This window comes from Drosophila elegans, unplaced genomic scaffold (genome assembly GCF_018152505.1).
Source record: "Drosophila elegans isolate 14027-0461.03 unplaced genomic scaffold, ASM1815250v1 contig_468, whole genome shotgun sequence".
NCBI classification, from domain to species: domain Eukaryota; kingdom Metazoa; phylum Arthropoda; class Insecta; order Diptera; family Drosophilidae; genus Drosophila; species Drosophila elegans.
The window spans coordinates 2,667,955-2,689,662 of record NW_024545855.1 but is presented as its reverse complement, the minus strand read 5'-3'; the positions used below and the strand labels follow the sequence as shown (position 1 = coordinate 2,689,662).

Here is a 21,708-nt window from a genome sequence, read left to right as displayed (position 1 = left end):
AAAGTTTGAAAAAAGAACTGTTACAATGGTTCTGTTGAATTAACACGCAGTTAACATTCACAATTATTTTTAATTATTTGAAATGAACATTGATTATTGAGATGTTTGTTTCCTTTTTGTTATAGTATTTCTTGAATTAAGAATGTTAATGATGTAATAATGTTTGTTAACACAAAATTATGGAGATATTTAAATTTCTTCTTCCTTCTTATTCGCTTTTAACTGCTCCTGTTGTGCTGAAAGTTTGACAAAGGAATTCTCCAACATGTTCCAACGGTCGACGTTTATACAAGGTACATTTAAGGGGGGAACCACTGAAAGATCTCCTGCCTTATGGACCTCCGTTTTATCAGCATATACCTTAGAGAATTCATCTGAGTAGACATATTGAGGTTGTGGAAGTCTTCTTACTTCGTTCTAAGCAAAAATTTCGTAATTATAAATAGTAATTATTTGAATATGAATAAATACCTCTTCTGAGACTCCCAAGAACTGAGTTAATGGATGATAGCTCATAAATTCATAAGTGGAATTGACAGTTGTTAGAAAGAAACCTTTCACACAGTATCGATAGTTGTCTGGTATGTCGATTACGCCACCAACTGGTGAACTCATTGTTCTATAGACTATCTGCGAGTTCTTAAGACTATCCACTGTTTCTTCGGCAGCTATGGCATCCATACTACTTTCCCTACTTTGCTCAACATTTTGCGAGGGATCTGAAGCCTGACTCATCTGCAAAATACAATTTAAACAGTTTAAACAGGGCTTTAAAAACACATTTCACTCACCATTTTATTTAATGAATTTTTGCTTTCCTCTAGTACTTCTAAAATAAACAAATGACTCTCCTCGTCATCTGATTTCTCATCTTTGAATAAACCATTTTCGTGGAGTGGTGCAAAGGCGAGCACTAAATCGTTGTGCAGTTTTTGATCCTGGCCACCATGAAGTCGACATTGTCTACTTGAATTGTTTGACTTCAAAAGGCAATATAAATAATATAGTATTTAAGTATAAACTTTATATTTACTTCACAGCTGCACTCAAATTCATCCTCAGACTTGGAATTAAAATACCAATCGGAGGTGGCATCCATAATGTCCTTTGCCTTTGGCCGGAATAACGTACACCAACATGCAAAGGGATATATAATAAAAAAGAAACAATTTATTAAAAATGTTCTTGTTCCAGAAGTGGATTCATATGTTCTTCCAGGTTGCACAGAGTCGAAACCACATCTACCTATTGTTTGAGAACAGATACCAAGAAAAGCTTTTAAAAGACCTGTAAAAAAGGCATAATTTATGATACAAGACATTGTACTTGATGATAATTTTACCCAACAAAAATAGTAAAATCAAAACGAGCAATGTAATGGCCAAAATTTGGCAAGTAAGATTGCATGTTTTGTTGCCGTCGTTGCGTTCGTTCGAAATATCCTTGATGCACACATCCTTTTTTTCATTACCCGGAGGACAATTGTAAATTAAGCCAGCTTCTTTTTCCGACTTAGAATCCATTCTTTCACAAACATTATAGTTAATAAAAGTCTCCAATTTTCCAATGCAGTGGCATCGGCAGCGCCAAACACAAAAGCACCTTGAGTGGCATTTAATGTCCATTGATCTCTTGGCAATAACTCCAACCTTAAGGTCATTTCGTTTTTGTATATTGATATCCATTTCATCAAAGTCTTGGAAAGAATTGGCCTTAACAACCACTTTAAATATAACAAAAAAAAATCAACATAAATTTTTTAAAGTTTATTTTTAAACTTACCATCACAGCTAAATTTATGGTTTTTCCTCGAGCCTGTTATTAAAGGCAATAAAAATGTGACTGTTTGACCAATATCGGGCTGCAATAATTTGTTGGCACTCGTTTTAATTGAGGCAGTTTTCGATAGTTCACAGTTGGAAACAAATATGGAAAATTCCTGTGCCTCAAATCCTTTGTTAATCACATCGATCGAAATTTGAAGCGCATCTTTTGTGGTGGCGTCGGTAACAATTCGTGATATTTTAACTATATGTTTATTTCTGATAACAAGGGCATTTTCTCGAAAGGGAATCTTAACCTTTATACTGAATTCTAAGTTAAAAAAATAAGTTCTTAAGTGAAAACTAGTTTTAAATAGACTTAATTTCATTTTGAATCAATACCTGGTACTTTTTCCTCCCGAATATTTAGACAAAGATGTTTGTCTTTATGGGGACAATTCTCTAAGGCATTCATGGAAACTGGAAAATATCCCAAGGCATCTATGCTTTTCGTTGATAACACCGATTTTTTTCCATCCCTCTTCATGTTTAAATTAACAGAGTTCTTTATTTCACGAATCGATACGTCCTTATTCGAAGTATCAATTAGAAAACTATTAACAATGTTGTTTTGCAATTCCTTTAAAGTATTCAAATGTCTCTTTTTATTAAAATCATTTGTTCTGGGAACAACAAGTTTTTGGTTTGTAAAGCTCGAAGATTTCTCCAAGCGAATCATATCGACATGGGAGGTAAATACAGCAGACAAATCCTTATTTGCATAAATTCCTGACATACTATCAAGCCTAAAATAAAATTTACAAATTAGTTGATTGAGTTAATAACAACATCTGATGCCACATAATTACGTTATTATTGGAACGACCCTCCACCAAGTGTTGTGCCGCCTCCTAAAAACCCGTAGCTTAGTTGTTAGAAACGGTAGAGGATTTTTCATATTAAAAACTGTATAGCTAAAGTCGTCCTTTGTGCTAAGGGTATTAATAATAACAAATATATTATAAAATGTTTGATATACTACTGATATTACCTATTGTTTAAGGCCCTGGATGGCTTAGATGATTCGCAATTACATACGCTGGGATTAGTTAAGCAACCACATGATTGAGATTCGTAATTTCCTTCGTTACATTTATTGGTTCCCTTACACTTTTCACATGGTATCATATAATCTTGTTCGCTTTCAATTTCTAACGATTTAATTTCAGATTGCAGACCACCAGGTAAAGATTTTCCCCCAGGCTTTTTATTTTTACCTCCGCAAGTATCGCATGGAACAATGTCATTAATTTTAAATAGATCATCCTCTATTTTACTCTCACGTCCTTTTGGCTCTTCCAAAACACTGCTATACATTGTTCGGGGCTTTTCATCCTTCTTTTTATTTTTTCCACCACAAGTATCGCATGGAATTTCTCCATTGTCATCTATCTTTTTTAAATGCAACATTTTTAAAGAATTAAGATCGTACTCATAGGGTTCTCCATCATGATTAAAAATATCTTGTATTTCGATCTTACTTCGTTTAATCCTTTTTGCCTTTCTTGATCTTGAATGGGGCAAAGATCTATAATAATTGGTTTTTGGATAAGTTGAAAATGGTTTTATTATAGGTTTGGAAAAGAAATCGGAATATTTTTGATTTGCGAAATCATTTACTTTAGATAGACTTCCAAGTTCATATGGATCTTCTGTTTTATATTTTAAGTAATTTGTATCCATTCCATGTGAGTACCCATTTACATCTGGCATAAAATACTTAGAATTCCAATCAAAATTATCTGCAATGTACATATATATTAACGATACTTTGAAATATTAAATTTTAAACTTACTTGAAAGTTTTTGTTTCATATGGTGGTTTACAATGGAATCAAGGTTATCGTCTGCAGTGTTTGTTTGGGCCCACAAAAAGTCATCAACATTGTTTACAGGTAAACTTGAATATTCATATTTTCCTTCAAGTGGAAATTCATTAAAGCTGTACCTATTCTTTGAATTCAGTTTTTCTTTATCACTTGCGAAATCATTTACTGTGGACTTACTATGGCCAGGATTATTTGGCTTTTCCGCCTTAAAATTAAAATCATTTTTATATATTTCATTGGAAAATGCGTTAAAATCGGGAAGACTATGGGTTGAGGCCTGGAACCCTTTTTTCTTGTTTTCCCTGGAATGTGGAAAATCATTGACACTGGACAGATCATTTACCGGTGCCCTTGAATTTAAGTTATCCTTTTTACTTTTCTGTGCATTTTCAAAAGGTTCTGATAGGCTTTTAAATTTATTTTTTGTATTATCCCTTTCATTAGTATAATCATTTATTAATGGCTTAGTTTTAAAGTTCTTACTTGTTTGAAAAAAATCATTTGCATTGAAAAGATCACTGTTAGATGACTTTAAGTAATTTTTTTCATTTTTCTTTCCAAGTGGAAAATCATATCCATTTGATTTACCATTCGCAAGTGTCATATGATTATTTATATCATTTTCTTTCTTTTCAACTGGAAAATGTTTTTTCTTTAAGTGCTCATATTCATTTTCATGTGACATGTCATTTAAATCGGAGAGACTATTAGAAGATAACTTGTAATGAAAATCTTCGTTAATTTTGTCATATTGAAAATCATTCTTATTAAACACACTTTTATCAGGTACTTTGAAATCATGTTCATTTTTTTCGGGAATATGTTTTCGTTTCTCAGACTGTACCATTTGTTTATATCTAATTAAGTTATTATTACTATTTGTATTATTCGATCTTTACAAAAAAAGTGCAACTTACAAAAGATTGTCAGGTATCGATTCAAAATCTGAAATGTCCATATTTTTATGTAGTTCGTTGGGCCTGCCTTCAATATGTTGTTGCTTATGGTTTTTTAAATCCTGAAATATACATTAGTACCACCTGTAAAGTTTATAGATAAATATATTCCTAAATGTACCATATTTGAAAATTGTATATCATTGTCGTCTAAGGCGTTCTCCCTAAGTTCGTTTTCAATTTGATTACTCTTCGACCGATCTTCAAATTCCATATCCTGGTTATATTTTTGATGCGACTTTATTTGGTTTTCCAGCCCATCATAATCGTTACTCCCTATATCTTTATTGAAATGCATAAACTGAGTAGGAGTTTCCAAGCGGTCTGCAACAAAAAACATTTACACAACGTAATAAAATATTTCAAAAATATATTTACTCTTTTCATTTGTTGGATCCATAACTTGAACTAGTCCCAGACTTGAAATGTCCTTTGGAGGTTGATCATTATAATGTTTATCGCTTTGCCAAATTTGTCTTGGCCTATCTTGCCTTTTATTAGATAGAAAGTGTGAAATTATTGATTTTCCCCTGGCATAGCCTGGTAGGTAATTTCTTTTCGCTAGAAAACAATTAAAATTTTTTTTATAATGAAATCAATTTCACACAGTGACTCACATCTTGATGTATTTCCAAGTTCGATACTTGGTTCAAGTTGGCGTTCATCGGGCTTACAAGATGGTGAATCCTTAATATTTCCAATTTCATCATGATTTATTGTCTACGTTTATGGAAATAGATTAGTCCTTTAAGACTTAAGAAATTTCAAAATTTACTAACTTTTAAAAACTGAAGGGGGTACATAACAACTGGCTCTCCCCTGCTGACCACTATTAAATATGGAGACATTATTTTAGAAATCGTTCCTTTCGATGGCTCATATACTTTATTGACTACCCAAAACTTATCTGTTTTATCCATGTCAAAACTTGGATTCATATGAATATTAATAATTAACTGCGTCTCGCAAGATTTGTTTGAGCTATTTTTAGGACATTTGATTAGAATCGCATTCATGTTATCGGCCATGCTTGATTCGATATCACTTGTCGCCAAATCAATCAATAGATTCACAATCCCATACATTAAAGTAACAGCTGTTTGCTTTTGCATTTTATTTATTGTATTTATTACTTTTTTTTGATAAGTATTCAGCAGGCAAACTTGATTAGATTCGATTGGTTCCAAATAGATGTAGTCTTGTGTTTCAAATATAAACCAACAATTTATTAACAGTATATTTATTTAAAATATACATTTTACATCTCAAATAAAAACAATACTAGTAGGTAAGTCTCTAAAGCTACAATATTGTAATCTGAATTTGGATTGCAGACAAAGTAAATATTCGAGGGTGGCGATCAAATAATATTTAAAGCACATTGCAGGTTTTTTGTATATTGATCATGGATCCCGATGGACATTTGAAAACTTCAGTCGCACTGCCACCTTGGGCAACGAGCCAACCCAATCTGAATAAAATGGAATGTGATTAGAATACATTATGTATTTTTGTATAGTAAACTTACATATTATCAAACTCTGGAGCGTTTGTATCGATGCCCAGATAATTCGATTCAGCACATAGCTCCTGGGCGGAAACTAAAAAGAAGATTTGGGTCGGCGTTAAATTGAGGCCTGGTAGTCTGGCCATTCCTTTAATGGGACCAGTTAACGAAAGCATTGAGTGGTATGAAATCTGCATTCCTCCTGAATGTATCAGTATATCCATTCGGCTATAGTTCGAGAATATATTTACAGAATGTGGCACACAACGCATTGCCTTTTCGTCAAACGATTTTGTGATCGAACGCAAAATCTCTTTGGCAATGGAAACACCAACAGAGGCATAATGCAAATATGGAGGCAATACAGTGTTGAAATACGGTATGAGTATGACAGATAATGGGACAACTGCAAGTATTTACGGAAATATTATAGTTTACAGCGCATTTGTACTAGAAAGTTATACAGACCGATTGAGTGGCTCAGCGTATCATAAAATATGGTTGACACAATGGGGTAGGCCCAACTGTAATGGGAAATAGCTTAAAAACTATAATTTCGTAGAAAAAATTACGCATACGCATCGTGGGATCCTCCATTCAAGCTTATATCGTTTGCCTCCAGTTTGTTCTTTTTGTATATCTCTAGAATGTTCTGAAACCAGCATTCTGAAGTTATGTCCAAAGTTTGAAGCGTCTTCAATAGGTCCGTGGTGTTTGAGAATCCTTCCCAAGTCTGTGACTGGATCTTCAATGCTGATAGTTTAACTAGAGCAGCTCCTTTCAATGAAGGCGCCCTTTTTAAATGTGCTTTAAGAGATTTAAATATAATCTCCGCCTAAAATATTGAATTATTTTAATGATTATGGATCATTGCATATCAGAGCGTATTTACTCTTTTAGTTGTGTCCTTTAAATCTTCGGAGGAGTGTTGAGCAATATATAAGGACGATGATAGTTCAGGTAAGGCCCACATAGTAGATCGTGTGCAAACCTCGGGACTTGGATAGTCCCTGGGCAATATTTCTAAAGCGCTCAGCAAAAGCAGTGAATTGTGTGCCACTCTAGTTGGGTACTTTGTAAGAAAATATTCTAAGGCTTTAAGATAATCACTATTCCTAACAACGATGGGTCCGCTCCAGTTCTGTGGGATCAACAATGTCCAATTTAGCTGGAATAAATGAATAAATAAATAAATAAAAAAGCAGGTAATATAATTGACCGGCAACAGATATTTCCATAATACTTACAACTGGGTACAAGTCTTGTAGACTGGATACATTATATAAAACAGTACTATCCCAAAATCCTCGGCGAGAGTGCTCCACTTGTAGCTGAAATATATGAACTTTTTTAACTATATAATCTTTTTTAAGTAATTATATAAAACATACCTTGTTTAGGTCCTTTATAAATTCAAAAATAGTATCCTTCTCGGATACTCTTTGAGCGTATGACACAAAATATGGTAGAAAATGTTCGATTAAATCGGCCAACAGTTTTGGTAGCCCTTGCCGAATACGACTGGGCGGTGCTTTTGGGCTCATCCAACGTATTTTACGCTAAATATTATATTTTATTATTTATTTATAATTAAATTTGCCCTTATACAATAGTACGTTAGTTATACCTCAAGAATAGTTGACGATGTGCTAGGTCCACTGATAATGAGTAGAATATGCGGCCTTCTTCCATAGCTTAGATCATAATATAAGTCTACTAATGGGCTTGGGCCGAGATCATAGATCTTGGCTATCAAAGGTGCTATACTCGAGGGTCCGACGGAGCCAACAGGTAGATATCCGCCCAAGGAATCGAATATCCTGTGCATTACAGTTGAGTTAGTTGTTTGCTGCAGGCAGCTTTCGAACAAATTGTGCAATATATTAAAGCTGTCGTTCATTATCTTGTTCTGAAAAATATCTGTGAAAAGAAGGTTTTTAAAAAAGACAAATAGAAGATATTAAAATAAAACGGATAAAAGCAATTAAATTAAAATGTTAATACAAAATAAAGTTAAATTAAAATTCAACTTGATGGGGTATCAGTTTTTGGAATAGGAAATCTTACACAGCATTTGTGAATCGACGCTTTTCTGTGAATTTCCCATTTCAATGAGGTTTGTTATATTTTTATTTCGCGTGTTGCGCCAACAACTGAACTTCTTGAACTCTGTGCACGGATCTTTGTTCCAGTTGAGTCTGGCTTGAATGCTGGAGGCCACCGCTTCGCAAATGGGATCTGTGCATTCCGGAGGTGTTGAGACGGCGGGCGAGCACCGATCTCCGTCCATGTAACAATCTCTGGGGAGCGGTGATGGTGCCGTGCTTATCAGGAATAAAATGGGCGATGCCACCAGCAATGTGGTCACCAATAATGTGGCCGAGGTAATGGCCATTTTGTGCACCGCTGCCGAAGTTCGCAGCCAAATGCATGGTGCGCAGCATATCCATCCAATAATACTGTTCTGTAATCGAATTAATGTTTAATGCATCAAAACTATTATTTATTATTATATTTTTTTAATTGTAAAAATGATTGAGAATCATTTGTGAAGATCGAAATTTAAATAAAATGTTTTACTTTAATATATGAACTGTTACTTAAAATTATCAAGAAATACTTGTAAGGATCTGAACTAAATGGTAAGGAATAAATGCAATGCTCATACGCAGTGTGGACTATCAATTTAGTACTTTAAATATTAATGTTGATTTTGAATTACATTGGTTTTAAAAGGTTTTGTTCTTCAGCATAAACTATAAGTCCAAATGTAAAATTTTGTAATGAATTGGAAATTAAGAAATAGAGTAAACTGCTTACCTTATTATATCGGGTATTGAAATTTTCGATGTTAGAGCTGTCTATCATTTCGATTTCATCGGATTTGCCCATTTGTTTGGAACCAACGGGCGTTTTGAAGGACAACTGTTTCTGGAGCAGGGAGGCGCTACTTCCGCCGGATGGATTGGCGGTCGTAATAAGATTTCGACCATGACCGTTGTTGCCCAAGCCGGCAACGCCATTCTTTCGGAAAACATTACGTGCACTGGAATCAGCTGTCATTGTTTGGACTTGTTTCTGAAAATTGTATTACTTTCTTCTTCGGACTCTTTCATGGGCATATGTATTTATGCACGTATATTCGTACTGCGGGTGTTTGGGGATTTATGATAAGCACTGCAGAAAGTTCAAAATTATAATAATTTATTGAGGGAGAATTAATCAATACCATTATTGGTTTCTCACCGCTCATTTATCTCCAGAGATCTATATACACATATGAGCTGTAGGCTCATTCAAAACACTGATGGGTTTATAGAGACCATAAACCAAGATAATTACAATTTATTTTTAACTTTAAATTTACTTAACAAGTAATTCACTTTGCTGCCTAATAAGGAAATGAAATGACCACTGGCAACACTCGTTTCGTTCTCTTAAAAGCTCCAGCTAAAAGCTTTTGTATCATGTAGGGTCCCTGTAAAAGCTCTTCTATTATTGTATGTCCATTTTTGCACTTTGAAGGGGGAGAAAAGTAGTTGAAAAAATATTCGTAAAGAACACAATGCTATTTCTCTTCAGGTTTTGTTTATACGAATTAAATTTAAGCCCTTGTCCACTTTGAATGAAAACCTCACATTTATTACCTTATAATGGACAATTTGTCCTTATTAAAACTTCAATAAGTTTTTAGTCAAGTATTAAGGGAAATACAAAATATTAGAAGTGTTAAAGATCTTAAGAGCTACCTGTTGGCATATTTCGCAACGATTAAAAAAAAAAAAGACACCCAATCTATTTTATTAACCCCAATTTTAAATTATAAAATTTACAACTATAACTTTATAATAAATAATTTTTTCTTACCCTCCCTTCCATAAGTTTTAAATTAAATATGATTATACACAAAAATAATGTTGAGTAAATCCTTTTTATCGCCACCTGTTGGCATCTTTTGCAACCAAACCAAAAAATCAGTTTAAACCCGCCAAACAAATAAACCATTCTTTAGATTTGTGCATTTCACATTTATTTTCGAAGTATCGATTTCATATATCTTTGGCGTAGAAGGTATATTATATTTTTAAAGCTATGAGTTGTGTAGGCAGAAAAAATTTGACCTTTTTTTAAATATGTAAAAAGCTATTTCATTCTTTATAAAGCGTTTCAAAAATTACAATTAAGTAATCGTTGTTTGTCGATATTTATTTATTTATTTAAGCCTCGGCCTTAATGCGAAAATTTGAATACAAAAATAGCTAGACTTAGTACCCCATAGGTTACTGATGACTGGACAGAAAAGCTTGACGAATTAGCTAAAGTATTATATAGTTTAAAATCTCCCTCATAGGAATACCTTCTCCTTGTCGTAGCTCTTGAAGTAGCCATCGTACTTGCTGAGCTCCCTGGCCATTCCCGAAGAGGTGACCATGGAGGGCAGGGCTCTGAGGAAGCCGTAGAGGCCGGAAGGGATTGGAGGAGTGGGTGGCACACTCAGTCCACATCGATTGTACAGGAAGGGCATGATCCCCGTGACATTGGTGTGCAGCGTCAGCACTGCCTCCAAATCGGACTCCTGGGCATGCGTTAAGAACTGATTATAGGCACTGGACGGTATCATGCCAAAGTGGTCGAACGAATCCACATACGCCTCGGTGTCCCGCTTGTAGTTCTCCAGGAAGTCGCCCAGCAGCTTGGCCACCATGGCGGAGCGCGCCTTGCTGGCCACCTTGATGTTCTGCATATTCCGGAACATCACCGGCGGCTTCACGGAGCCTCCGAACTTATTTAAAAACTTTAATATTATCTTCTCGTGTATATCTTTGGGATCTTCTGTTAGCCGCCGGAGCACGGATTCCAAGTACAAGCTGAAAGTCTGTCGCGCTTGAAAGGGAGTCAACTCAGATCCATTGGAGATTTTCTTGAGCATCACCTTGCGCAGGCGACGTCCCTCCACCTCGCACTTCTCCACCGTGGGCTTCTTGACAAATGGTATCTCCGAATCCGTCTCCAACGCCCTCTCGTATTGCCAAATGCGGTCTGCCTCCGAATTGTCATCCTGCTTGTGCCGGCCACCATCCTTGCAGTATAGATTCTGGTGAAGCATCTGGTTGTAGTTGTGCTGCATTATGGGCGTTTGGAATGTCTGACTTTGTACCGTCGGTGTGGATATGGGAATGCCATTGGAGGAGTCTAGAAAGTTACCATACCGCTGCATTGAGTCGTCCGTGGGAAAAATGCGTACGAATCCGCCACGACGGGAATACTGAAGGCGTGCATTGCGCAATATGCGCTGCTCTTCGCCGGTTAAATTAAGATTAATGGCAGCTCCACCTCCTTTCTTTTTAGACTTTTTAGCCTTTTGCGAGACACTGGGGAAAGTGGCCTGCCTTTGGCAGCTTGAACTGCGGAAACGCGACCATTTCTGGTCATAATGAGATCTCATTTCGGGACTATAGGCTGGAATGCCCACGCATGTCAGTAGGTCGGCCATTAGGCATGACTTGACCTTGGTGTCCAGGGGACTATCCACGCCCATTGAAGGCGACAGATTGACCTCCAGCAGCCATGGCTTCAGCGCATTGTCTATTAGTATATCAAAGCCATACAGCTCAAAGCAGTTGTTGCCGTTAGGCACAAACATTCTGCAGGCGGAAATAATAGATTGGGCACAGGCCAGAACAGCCTTTATAATTAAATCTTCTATATTCAGCATTAGCTGCCGTGTATCACAACTCTGGAGTTTCAGGTGCCTTAGCAGGGCCGACAACGTCCACTTATGGCCCACATCCTCATCCTGAGCATCGGAGCTCCTTATGTAATCAGAATGATACTTGTTAATGCTATAATTGCAGAGGTGCATGCACGGGTTCCACAGATTATCCGCATGCCTGTCGTATTTGACTGTGGCCAACCGAACGATGCCCTCCTCGTATAGGTAAATAATAAGGGGATCGAAGGACGTCACTAGCACGTATACCCTTAAATCACATTTGTGACCATCAATGCACAGCGGATCCACAATATACTTGGATACCACCGCCTGCTCATCCTGTGGAATTTGATCGGGCTGAAATAGAATTTATCTTATAAGTAAGTTGAAATTAAAGAAAGTTTTTCTCTACAATTACCGAGTTAACAATAAATATTCCCCTTCCTCGACTAGAGGCTGCGGGCTTAACTATCCAAGGTCCGCGATGCTTGTTATGAGCTACTACTAAATCTCGGGATTCTATGGGCAGGACAAAACTTTGTGGCACAATATCAAAATGTTTCATTCCACGCAGGTGTTGCATACGCTCAATGTTTTTATATAGCCTGTCTTTTCGGGTCAGCTCGTAGGATCTGCATATATAAATTATAAAGATTATACCAAAGTTAGTTAAGAACATATGAAGTACAAGTACCTGGGAAAATGATTAACCCGCTGATAAGGCGCCAAATTTCTCACAATATCTAATTTCATATGAACACCAGTCCAGAGTAAATTAAAGTTATTACTTTCCCCCTGAATTTCTGTAAGGCCATGTACATTGAAGAGCTTTCTCAGCAACTTGGTTTCCGTCTGATGGAATTTATAGGTAATTTTGAGTTTAAAGGCAGGCATGTTAACACCACTTTCGTCGTCGTCTTCGCTCGTCACCTCCGGATCTTCCTCACTTACTTCGGTATTCGAAATGGATTTGGCAGGCGTCATGGACTCATATCCACTTTCCTTCGTTATATCTTCAGCTAATTTAATATTTATGGTATTCTGACTGGTTTTAAGTACACGCGATTTGCTTTCACTACTACGCGCAGGCTCTTCACCTTCACTGGAAATGGACGTATCACTCGAGGAATATCGGTTAAGTATCTTCTTAAAAGGGCTGGTAAAGGTCGATTTATCCGGCCGGTTATCACATTTTTGTTGCGGTTTCTTCAATAAATAAATCTTTTGCTGCGTGGAACCACCGTTTAGAGCTTCCTTGCTACTTGGTTCTGAGGAAGTGGATCCTTTTTGCTCCGTTTTGTTGGCATTTTGGCATAGCACGGACTCCTCCTCATCCTTATTATCCTTAGTCTCCGATAGCGCTTGCGCAGAGGACTTCTCAGACAATGTCTTGCGGATTTTTGGATTGAGAATATTCGTTCTAAAGACCAAAACAGCTTCGCGCGAGCCCAGTTTTCCACTTGTAATCCAATCATCTTCTTTTTGATAATCAAAGTTGATTCTAAAATACAAACCCAAAATAGGAAAAAATTAGAAAATTAAGCTATTAATTTGACTAAAAACAGTACACAGAAATGAAGGTTTTGAAACCGTTAAATCTTAAAGATATTTTCAGAACTTACGAAGAATTCGTGAGAGCTTCACACAATGAAGAAGGCATAACGATTTCTGAAAGGGTCAAATATAAAAAAATTTATAATTAATTTTTTTAATATATGTAAAAAAAGACCTAGACCGATTTAAAATTATTGGCACACGATATTATAAAATTAGTCAACATAAAATTGTGGGTAGATGGTCAGATAGATTGTAGCTAGCGATATGTCCAGAATTTCAATAAAACACAGAGCATTCGCCCGGATCGAATAGAAAAAAAACTGATGTAGGTATATTTTTTAGTCACCGACAAAAACAATTCTCTCTATAAATCATATGCTAGCTATGGAAAACAGTTTCATCAAACTGATCTGCCGGCGCATTAGAAATACACTCAAAATAAATTATCAAAATACTCAAATAAAATCCCATTTTTAAACGAAAGCTTCAATTTTTGTAGCAGTTAGATTTTTTAATAAAGCAAAAATATATCATATTATGCTTTAATGATAATATCCTTCAGTATAAATATGAAATTCAGTGGATGATCAAGAAATTTAAGATGGGATTTTAGAAATTCAAGACAGCCAGGTCAAAAATTGTTGGCAGGTATTTTGATTTCTAGAAAGAAATCGGTAAAATTATGTTTATATATGATGTATGTAACTACATTTGTTTTAATTCGTACCTTTTTCTACAACGTACAGCTCCCCACAGCAATAGGACTGGCCGTTTTGAACGAGGATTGATCTAAAAATGCATATTAAGGAGCGAATGGTATATTTTTTTAAGACAAAGGACTTGGTCAGTTTTCCAGCGATTCACAGTTTTTGTGGGTAATACTTGTCCAGCGACGAGCGTTTGACATCTTAAGTACTTCAGATAGCGATAATTCATCAGTCTCCATGGATGTTACTCAGGATATATTGATCTTATTATTTTGATTCGTTTTCCTTTCGGTATCCTTTCAAACTTATAAGTTTCCGATTCTAGGCCAAGAACCTTGAAGTATAGGCTCAAGACCCATTTCAAGTAAAATACTGCATTTCTCCGTATTACAAAAATGGTAAAGTAATATTCCAAGCGCTTATCGGTATTTGCTTACAGTTCTACTTTTAAAATCCAATAGCCCGAAACCGCAGATAAAAATATCTTCATCATCTTTCCCCTTGAACTGGTTGCAAGATTTACAAATTTATTGAATCGGGCTTAAATACAATTAGACTAAGAATTTTGATAAAAGTTTAATTTTAATTAAAGTTAATAGGCTTATTATAAAAACCAACTATATAAATAAAATAACAAAAATTTTAAGAAAAAAAATTGTTAACATAATTTTTTTGAATCAGTTTCGGGATGTAAAAAAAATATTGTTATTAAATTAAAAGAAAACAACATTCTTGATATTCTAGACAATTCTTTATTTTAAAAGTGTATGCCTTAAAAACTATTTTTCCGATTATTTAATATGCGTATATATTAAGACAAATATTTTCAATTATGCCATCGGTTTATTCACAATACATTGTTCAATTGTTGTACAAATTTTCAATGAATGTATCTGGTTTGAAATGTTGTGACTACATGTTTATAGTTAATGGGTTTCATGTAAATTTCGATTAAAAGTCTAGCTGCTTTACGGACTACCATTTAAAAATTATTCCTCCGATTCAGGTTGTTGTAAGCTGGGTTCAAGTTGGTGTTGAAGTTGAAAAGCGACGACGTAGTGAGGTCGTGTCGCAAAACGCTGCTTGGATTCATCGTCGATGCGCCAGATGAGCCGAATTGATTGTTTTGATATTCGCCTGATAAGCCGGATCCGCTGGATCCAAATCCACGATCAGTGGGATACGCGTTCAAAGTGTTAGGATTGATAATGTTTTGTTGGTTGTTAAAGCGAGCCACATTTCCCGAGTAGTTTGGACCAGTATACATACTGGTCGCATTGTTAACATTGCTGTTTCCATTGCTTGCAATGTTTAAATTTCTAGTCGAGTGTTGTGCCAACAAGTTAACATTGTTATTTGAGTTCGGAGGAGCCAAGATATTGGATGTGCTGGGCACGGAGTTTACCGAACTGGTAGAGGGAACATCCTGGCGTTTCTTTTGCTCAATTAGGGTGTATACTTGGAGTATCTTCTGAAGTTCCTCACGATTAATAGATGTTTTGCCTTGAGAGACCAGAGATGAGACCAGCTTTGCTGCTAGTTCAGTTTTATCCAAGGGTTTTTCGACGTTATACTGATTTTTGTTGGCCATCGGCAATGCTGGATTCTCACCAGACTGCTTTGGGTGGTTATATTTACTGGCCTCCTGAAGCAAAAGCTCGGTATCATTAATAGCTTTTTTCAATGCCCTTTCCTTGGCAGGATCATAGATTTGAGAGATCAAGAGACCCGTAAACTTTTCCTTTACCGTCTCCAAAATAGCACAGTTTTCGGCTGTTAAAATCAAGAAATGAACTTTTTCTGGATAAATCTTTTGCGTTTGCAGAGCCTTCACCAGCATTTCGGTAATAAAAGGACCCAAACTCCCAAGGTAGTTCTCCAAAGCAGTTAAAAGGCGAAGCACATGGATCACATTCGGCGGCTCCACCACATCAACAGACATTTTTTCGGGACCTTTAGCAGTTGCCTCCGGTTTTCTCATTACGGGCGGCTCATTGGTTTTGGGCAAATGAACGTGATACTTTTCGTTGGCTAACTCATTGTTTGTCATTGGCAAACACAGCCTTTCACGACATTTGATTTTGATATTTTCAATATCTTGATTGTACAATTCTTCGATGCGTGCGTTAAAGAAATGAATCCACTCGTTTTGGAAGTTATAAGAACGATGATTAATGCCAGCCTGTATAAGCTCGTCCTTGCGGCGCTTCCAGAACATTTGCCACTCGGTCTGATAGCTGGGATGCTGTTCGGGGTCGGATTTGTATTGGTCAAAGGAGACGTTTAGCTCACGCACCTTCAGATCGACCATGTGACGGTAGGCCTGCCAAATATCGCCATCGCGCAAAGGCGACACCGACCTGCGTTCCACATTCCAATGCCGCTGCTTCGGGGCGACCCGCTTCCTCTGATCGGGCGACTTCGATCTGGAGCGGTTTCGCTTTAGGTTTCGTGACTTCTGCACTTCGCCCGAATTCTGTCTGGTGTCCCTCAGGAAGTTTTCAACCATGCGCTTGTGCGTTTCATCGTCAACAGTTTGGGACGGATTCTTAGCCGGTGCATTCTGATAGCTCCCCATATAGTTACTGGGACCCTGAGGTGGTGCATATGGTGATGGAATGAAATAGGGATTCGGGTTTTCAATGTTCATCAAGGCCACGTTGTTTCGAGCTTTTTCAATCAGCTCGTCAACCTCTTCGGCATTGACAACGTGGGTAAACGAAGGTCCCATCTTCTCCGACGAATGCTTTCTATTGTACACCTGCGAGAACAAATCTTGGCGATCTTTGGCATAGACATGTTCATAGCACAGATGGGCAGCTTTCCGCCCATGATGGGTTTCAATGGCCATGGCCAGCTTATCAAAGACGGGCATCATTATTTTGCAGACCTCACCCTCTGGGACATGGGACACGTACTGACGGTACTGGCGCATTGCTGTCGGAAAATGCTTGTCGAAATACTTAAGACGGTGATTGTAGCCCAGCAAATGGTTGTGCATCGATTGCTCGTCGGCAGTGATCTCACATAGACAGCATTGGTATCTGGCATTCTTATCGGACAAATTGCGCACAATTTTCAAAACGTACTCCACGCCGACGAGACCCATTACGTGACTTTGACTTCTGGACTCAAATGTGCCATTTCCAGATCTAGCTGGTGCGAAATCCTTTGGAGCAGCCACATAGGAAGGTGTTATTACCTTACTGATACTAGGACGAACGGGAGGCGCAACATTTTTGGTTGGCTTTTTGGCCACCACATTCGTTGGCTTCGTCGTTTGAATCGGTAAAATGTTTTTGGGAGTCTCAGGCGGCTTACTAACCTCTTTTGGCTGTTCTCTTGGTTGCTCTTTTGATTGTTCGTCAATAATAATTACATCTGAATCCGCTTCAGGCTCTGAAGAAGAGCAAATAAGCTTGGCAAGCGGAACACAACTGATTTTTGTCGAAAGTGGATTCTTGACTATATCCGGATTGTTTATCTTGTTGTCCACATTGTTGGGCTTTGCTTTCTGCACAGTTTTAACTGGCTGTGGCTTTGTTTTCGGCTGCGTTTGTGTTTCAGGCTGAACTTTTGCCGGTGGCTGGGAATTCTGCACAGGTTTTGTCATTGGCTTAGCCACAACATTTGCTTTGGCAGCAGGACTTGGCAAATTCTTTGAAATGTTCGACGGACTGGTTAAGTTTGTTGTAGTAGCTGCCTGTGGACCGTTTTTAGGCCCTGGATTCTTTGGGCTGGCCACATTACCAACAGTTTTATTCGCTTGAATATTTCCCTTGTTTACATTAGGTTTTTTCTGTTCAGTCGCACCAATAACAGGAATATTTTTTTGAATGGTTGGATTTTTTCCAGGAATAGTTTTTTGAGCGGGTGAATTAATAGTTCCTGGAATATTCTTAGGTGTGGGTGTAGCAGTTCCTGGTGTGTTCTTTTGATTGGGTGTAGCGGTTCCTGGTATATTCTTTTGATTGGGTGTTGTATTTCCTTGAATATTCTTTTGATTGGGTGTTATATTTCCTTGGATAGTCTTTTGCGGGGCTGTATTATTTCCTGTTGTGTTCTTTTGAGCTTGTTGCACGGCACTTGGGTTGGGCTTTTTCTGTGCGTTAACGCCCGCAGCTGAACTATTCTTTGGAGTGGGTTGAGCTTTCACAGCTAAATTCCCACCTGCCTGCTTAACGGTTGCGTTAGCGCCATCATTTTTGTTTGGAAGATTTTTGTTTGAAGCCGGTGAATTTTTAACAACAGGGGATGGGCTATTTTTGTTGTTATTCATATTGGTGTTCGGACCTCTTTTAAGGGGTGCGGTAACCGCTTTCGATGGACCACCGGCAGGCTTTAATCTTATTTGCAATTGCTGTTCAGCTACCATTACAGCGTTATGTTTTTTACCACTAAGGTGGCTAAACAAATTCTTGTCGCCGAACTGAACAACACGGCAAATATTGCAATTGTACTTCCAACGTGGATCTGTGGGGGTTACCAACAATTCCCATTTTTTCGTTGGATTTAGACGGAACTCAAATTGTAATATTTCTTCCAATGATATTGTTGACAACATCTCAAGAAACTTTTCCCCATTCATGGGTTTGTTGTGCATGTTTTTGGTATCCATCTTGTGTTTGTAATACCTTAAAACATTAACTTATATTTATGTGGCTCGCAAAAAGTAAGTTTTTTATTTCGGTTTGATTGTGGGCTTCAACCGATACAAATTTGATTTTGGTTTTGTTTTCAGATATTGAGATGCTATAAAATTGAAGGAAAAAATGATTTTATATCAAATTTAAGCAATTAATATCCAAATATTACTCTTAAATAATATTCAATTGTACTATTTTTCTAAAAACATCAATTAAATACTAAAGTTCTTATGCTATTTGGAAACAACAGTGTTTATAAATTCATCTGAATTCGTGACAACATTTTTGGTTACAGTTCTTAAGTAATAATATAGTGCAATTATAATATATAGTGCAAAATAATTTTAGGACCACATGGACTAGAATTATGAGGTAGAATATCACATTTAACCTGAGAATAGGAATTCCTTTTAATTCAATAAATCCCGCTTAGTGATGTGGTTATGAAAAGCATTGGATTTTCATAGAGCGGTATGTGGATAGTTTGTTGGAACTTGTGGGCAAAATGGAAATACTCACATCTATTTAGATGTTCTCTCTGTTTGCTCAGTTTAAAATCAATATTTAGCTTACCGTGGGGACAACAAAGCGTAGTCGATAAACGTAAAAGGTCACCCAGAACTCGAGATGAATAATAGAATAGGCTTTAAAAAAAAAGTATAACCATAAAAAAATAGAAGATGTAACTTTGTTAAACAAGAACTTCCACTGTATTAGAAAATCAAACTTTCTTTTCTTGGGTAAATTGTCGATTAAATGTTGTAAGCTAGTTCATTAATACATTTAAAAGCTACTGAGTAGCAAAGAAACTTGTCACAATCTTTTGTTGATTGGTTTCGTTAATTTAAGTTTGGATAGAAATAAAACCAAACTTGTTTGTGGGATTAAGATTCCACGATTTGAGTTCTGTGGTTGGAGAAGTTATCAATGAGAAAAAAGAGAGATTGACAATATAAAATATTTGGACAATGTTGTTTACGATAAAGCGCGTAACTAATAAGCCTCATTTGAAGTAAGTAAACTTTGTATGTTGTCCCTTAATTCATGGCAAATCCAATAATGGTTCAAAATAACCACTAGTCGAAGGATCTTGCTAGATTCAAAAACACATGTTTTTAAATGGTTTTATAAATAGTTTTGAAACAAAGGCTAGCTTTTCGTCCGCATGGTAAACTTAAATATGGGTTTAGACTGTCAATATCCAAATAAAAGCCTACTACCATTAAGACGTTTTATACCGGCCTTTTTTTGTAAAACTGAAGCACAAAAAAAAGCGACTAAGAGCGGTTTATATGAAATACTTCGCCACATTCATAGATTTATTGCAGGACTTTTTTATACTGACTTAAGATTAATATCTTTATTATTTCCTTAACAAATTCCGTAAAAGTATTTTTGGGTATTTTTAATGCATAAAACGATCAGAAAGTTGAGGATGTCCATATTATTACTAAAATGTAAGTAAAAAACAATCCTTAAAAAACCGTCTATGCTGTATGTATGACATACAGAAAATCAAGTGAGAATTAAAACTGTCGACATTGCGACAATCGCTTCCCCGTCGATTTTGCAGATCTTGCACTTTGTGCGAATTGATTTAAATTTGCAGAGTCTACGGATTTACATGTTAATATATACCCGAGATAATTGCAAATAAAGACCTAAAGCTGTTTGAAAATTCAAGATCTATCCAGTATATTTTGTGATAAAAAATACATTTTGATTATCACTTGTTTCACTTCTTCTGGGATATAGGACAACTATGGTACAAACCCGTTGGAGGGTGTAAAAATAACAGTTTGACCAGACATTACTTATCAGCAAGGGGGTAGAACAACCCCCAAAAAAATGCAGATAGGAATGAAAAGCCGAGATAGGCATAAAAGCAAAAAGAGCCCCATTACCTGACCCGATTATAACAATTTTATATATAATGCAATTCCGTAAAAGGAGAAAACGTCAAAAAAAAAAATGACATCACGATATTTTTGCTTAAACATTTTGGGGGTTAAATATCACTTTTTGGGTTGTGCACATTTGCAGTTGATGAGGTCAAGGCAAAATCCATAAAAGTAACTGTACAACAAGGAGCTCCAAAAAAGAAGAAGAAAAAAAAACTGCATGTAGCTAGCAGGCGAATTGGTATTGATTTTTTTGTTTATGCATGTCCCGCGTTCACATGAGGAAATGGAAATCCATTTCGAACACGCACTCACAGACGTAGCCTTATGAATAACTTATAACTATGTATGATGTACAAAAAGGGATAGAATTGCATTATCTTTCTAGGACTCACCGGTTACCAATTGGAATACTGGGGGCCCGTAGATTTCGATGTGGATTACTAGCTGGGGCTCGAGATCCCGTTCCCTCTCCTCTCCTCTTTCTTCTTCTTCTTCTGCTCTTTCAGGTCCCGTACGCAAAAAGGCCACAATTCACGCAATGGACATGGACTCCGTTCACGATTACAAAAATAATTTGCGTTTACTTGAATTTACTACTTGCATCAGGCCGAAGAGGACAGAGAATTTCGATGGCAACGCATCAAAGAAACAAATATCAAATTTGTCTCTACGGGCCCAAAAGTTATTCTCGGTTTGGCGATGGGCCACCTGCGATACGTTTGTTCCGTCACATCCCCTCGTTCGATAAATGGTCAAATTTAGTGTGACCGTATTTTGCCATGATACCGTCATTTTAGTATCTATCGATCAGTTTTGAACAAAAGCAATAGTCTTTAATTATTTTTTTCCAGTGAGTAATTTTAACTACTTTTTTTCTACTTTCAATGATTTTAAGTTCTAACCAATGATATCTTCCCCTCATTTTTTGAAACGCGTCTTCTTTTATTCCTTCATTTTATTATTAAGCAGATATTAAAGTGTAAAGATGTTATGAATTCCAATTATTATTTTACTGGTTCCTATGATTTTATGTACCATAACATCGATTACGTTAGGATATTTTTTG

The 21,708-nt window shown here is 36.6% G+C and overlaps 4 protein-coding genes across 5 annotated transcripts; all 4 read right to left on the bottom strand.

Moving 5' to 3' along the window:
• Positions 1 to 163: 163 nt before the first annotated feature.
• On the bottom strand, positions 164 to 5,636 carry LOC108143728. Its single transcript, XM_041708998.1, has 16 exons — positions 5,388 to 5,636; positions 5,226 to 5,328; positions 4,987 to 5,169; positions 4,730 to 4,932; positions 4,570 to 4,670; positions 4,136 to 4,509; positions 3,620 to 4,051; positions 2,815 to 3,565; positions 2,633 to 2,755; positions 2,166 to 2,569; positions 1,783 to 2,094; positions 1,343 to 1,723; positions 1,034 to 1,287; positions 792 to 980; positions 472 to 735; positions 164 to 417 (listed from the first exon to the last, which is right to left on the bottom strand). Exons 1-16 carry the CDS (start codon positions 5,634 to 5,636, stop codon positions 190 to 192), a joined length of 4,551 nt encoding a protein of 1,516 aa, XP_041564932.1. The 3' UTR covers positions 164 to 189.
• A 171-nt stretch (positions 5,637 to 5,807) lies between these two features.
• LOC108143762 lies at positions 5,808 to 9,529 on the bottom strand. The gene is made up of 11 exons (XM_017268291.2): positions 9,362 to 9,529; positions 8,936 to 9,292; positions 8,183 to 8,579; positions 7,743 to 8,035; positions 7,507 to 7,674; positions 7,363 to 7,446; positions 7,008 to 7,283; positions 6,694 to 6,950; positions 6,584 to 6,639; positions 6,137 to 6,521; positions 5,808 to 6,079 (listed from the first exon to the last, which is right to left on the bottom strand). The coding sequence occupies exons 2-11, from the start codon at positions 9,176 to 9,178 to the stop codon at positions 5,980 to 5,982; spliced, it is 2,259 nt and encodes a 752-aa protein (XP_017123780.1). The 5' UTR covers positions 9,179 to 9,292; positions 9,362 to 9,529; the 3' UTR covers positions 5,808 to 5,979.
• A 593-nt stretch (positions 9,530 to 10,122) lies between these two features.
• LOC108143942 (tubulin polyglutamylase TTLL6) lies at positions 10,123 to 21,137 on the bottom strand. Of its 2 annotated transcripts, none has more exons than XM_017268534.2 (5): positions 21,035 to 21,137; positions 13,451 to 13,496; positions 12,523 to 13,329; positions 12,247 to 12,460; positions 10,123 to 12,185 (listed from the first exon to the last, which is right to left on the bottom strand). In XM_017268534.2, the coding sequence occupies exons 2-5, from the start codon at positions 13,486 to 13,488 to the stop codon at positions 10,461 to 10,463; spliced, it is 2,784 nt and encodes a 927-aa protein (XP_017124023.1). In that variant the 5' UTR covers positions 13,489 to 13,496; positions 21,035 to 21,137; the 3' UTR covers positions 10,123 to 10,460. The 2 variants fall into 2 exon arrangements, with proteins under 2 accessions (XP_017124023.1, XP_017124024.1); XM_017268535.2 differs by lacking the exon at positions 21,035 to 21,137 and adding an exon at positions 14,113 to 14,647.
• LOC108143941 lies at positions 14,849 to 21,125 on the bottom strand. The gene is made up of 2 exons (XM_017268533.2): positions 21,035 to 21,125; positions 14,849 to 18,844 (listed from the first exon to the last, which is right to left on the bottom strand). The coding sequence occupies exon 2, from the start codon at positions 18,708 to 18,710 to the stop codon at positions 15,075 to 15,077; it is 3,636 nt and encodes a 1,211-aa protein (XP_017124022.1). The 5' UTR covers positions 18,711 to 18,844; positions 21,035 to 21,125; the 3' UTR covers positions 14,849 to 15,074.
• Positions 21,138 to 21,708: the final 571 nt, after the last annotated feature.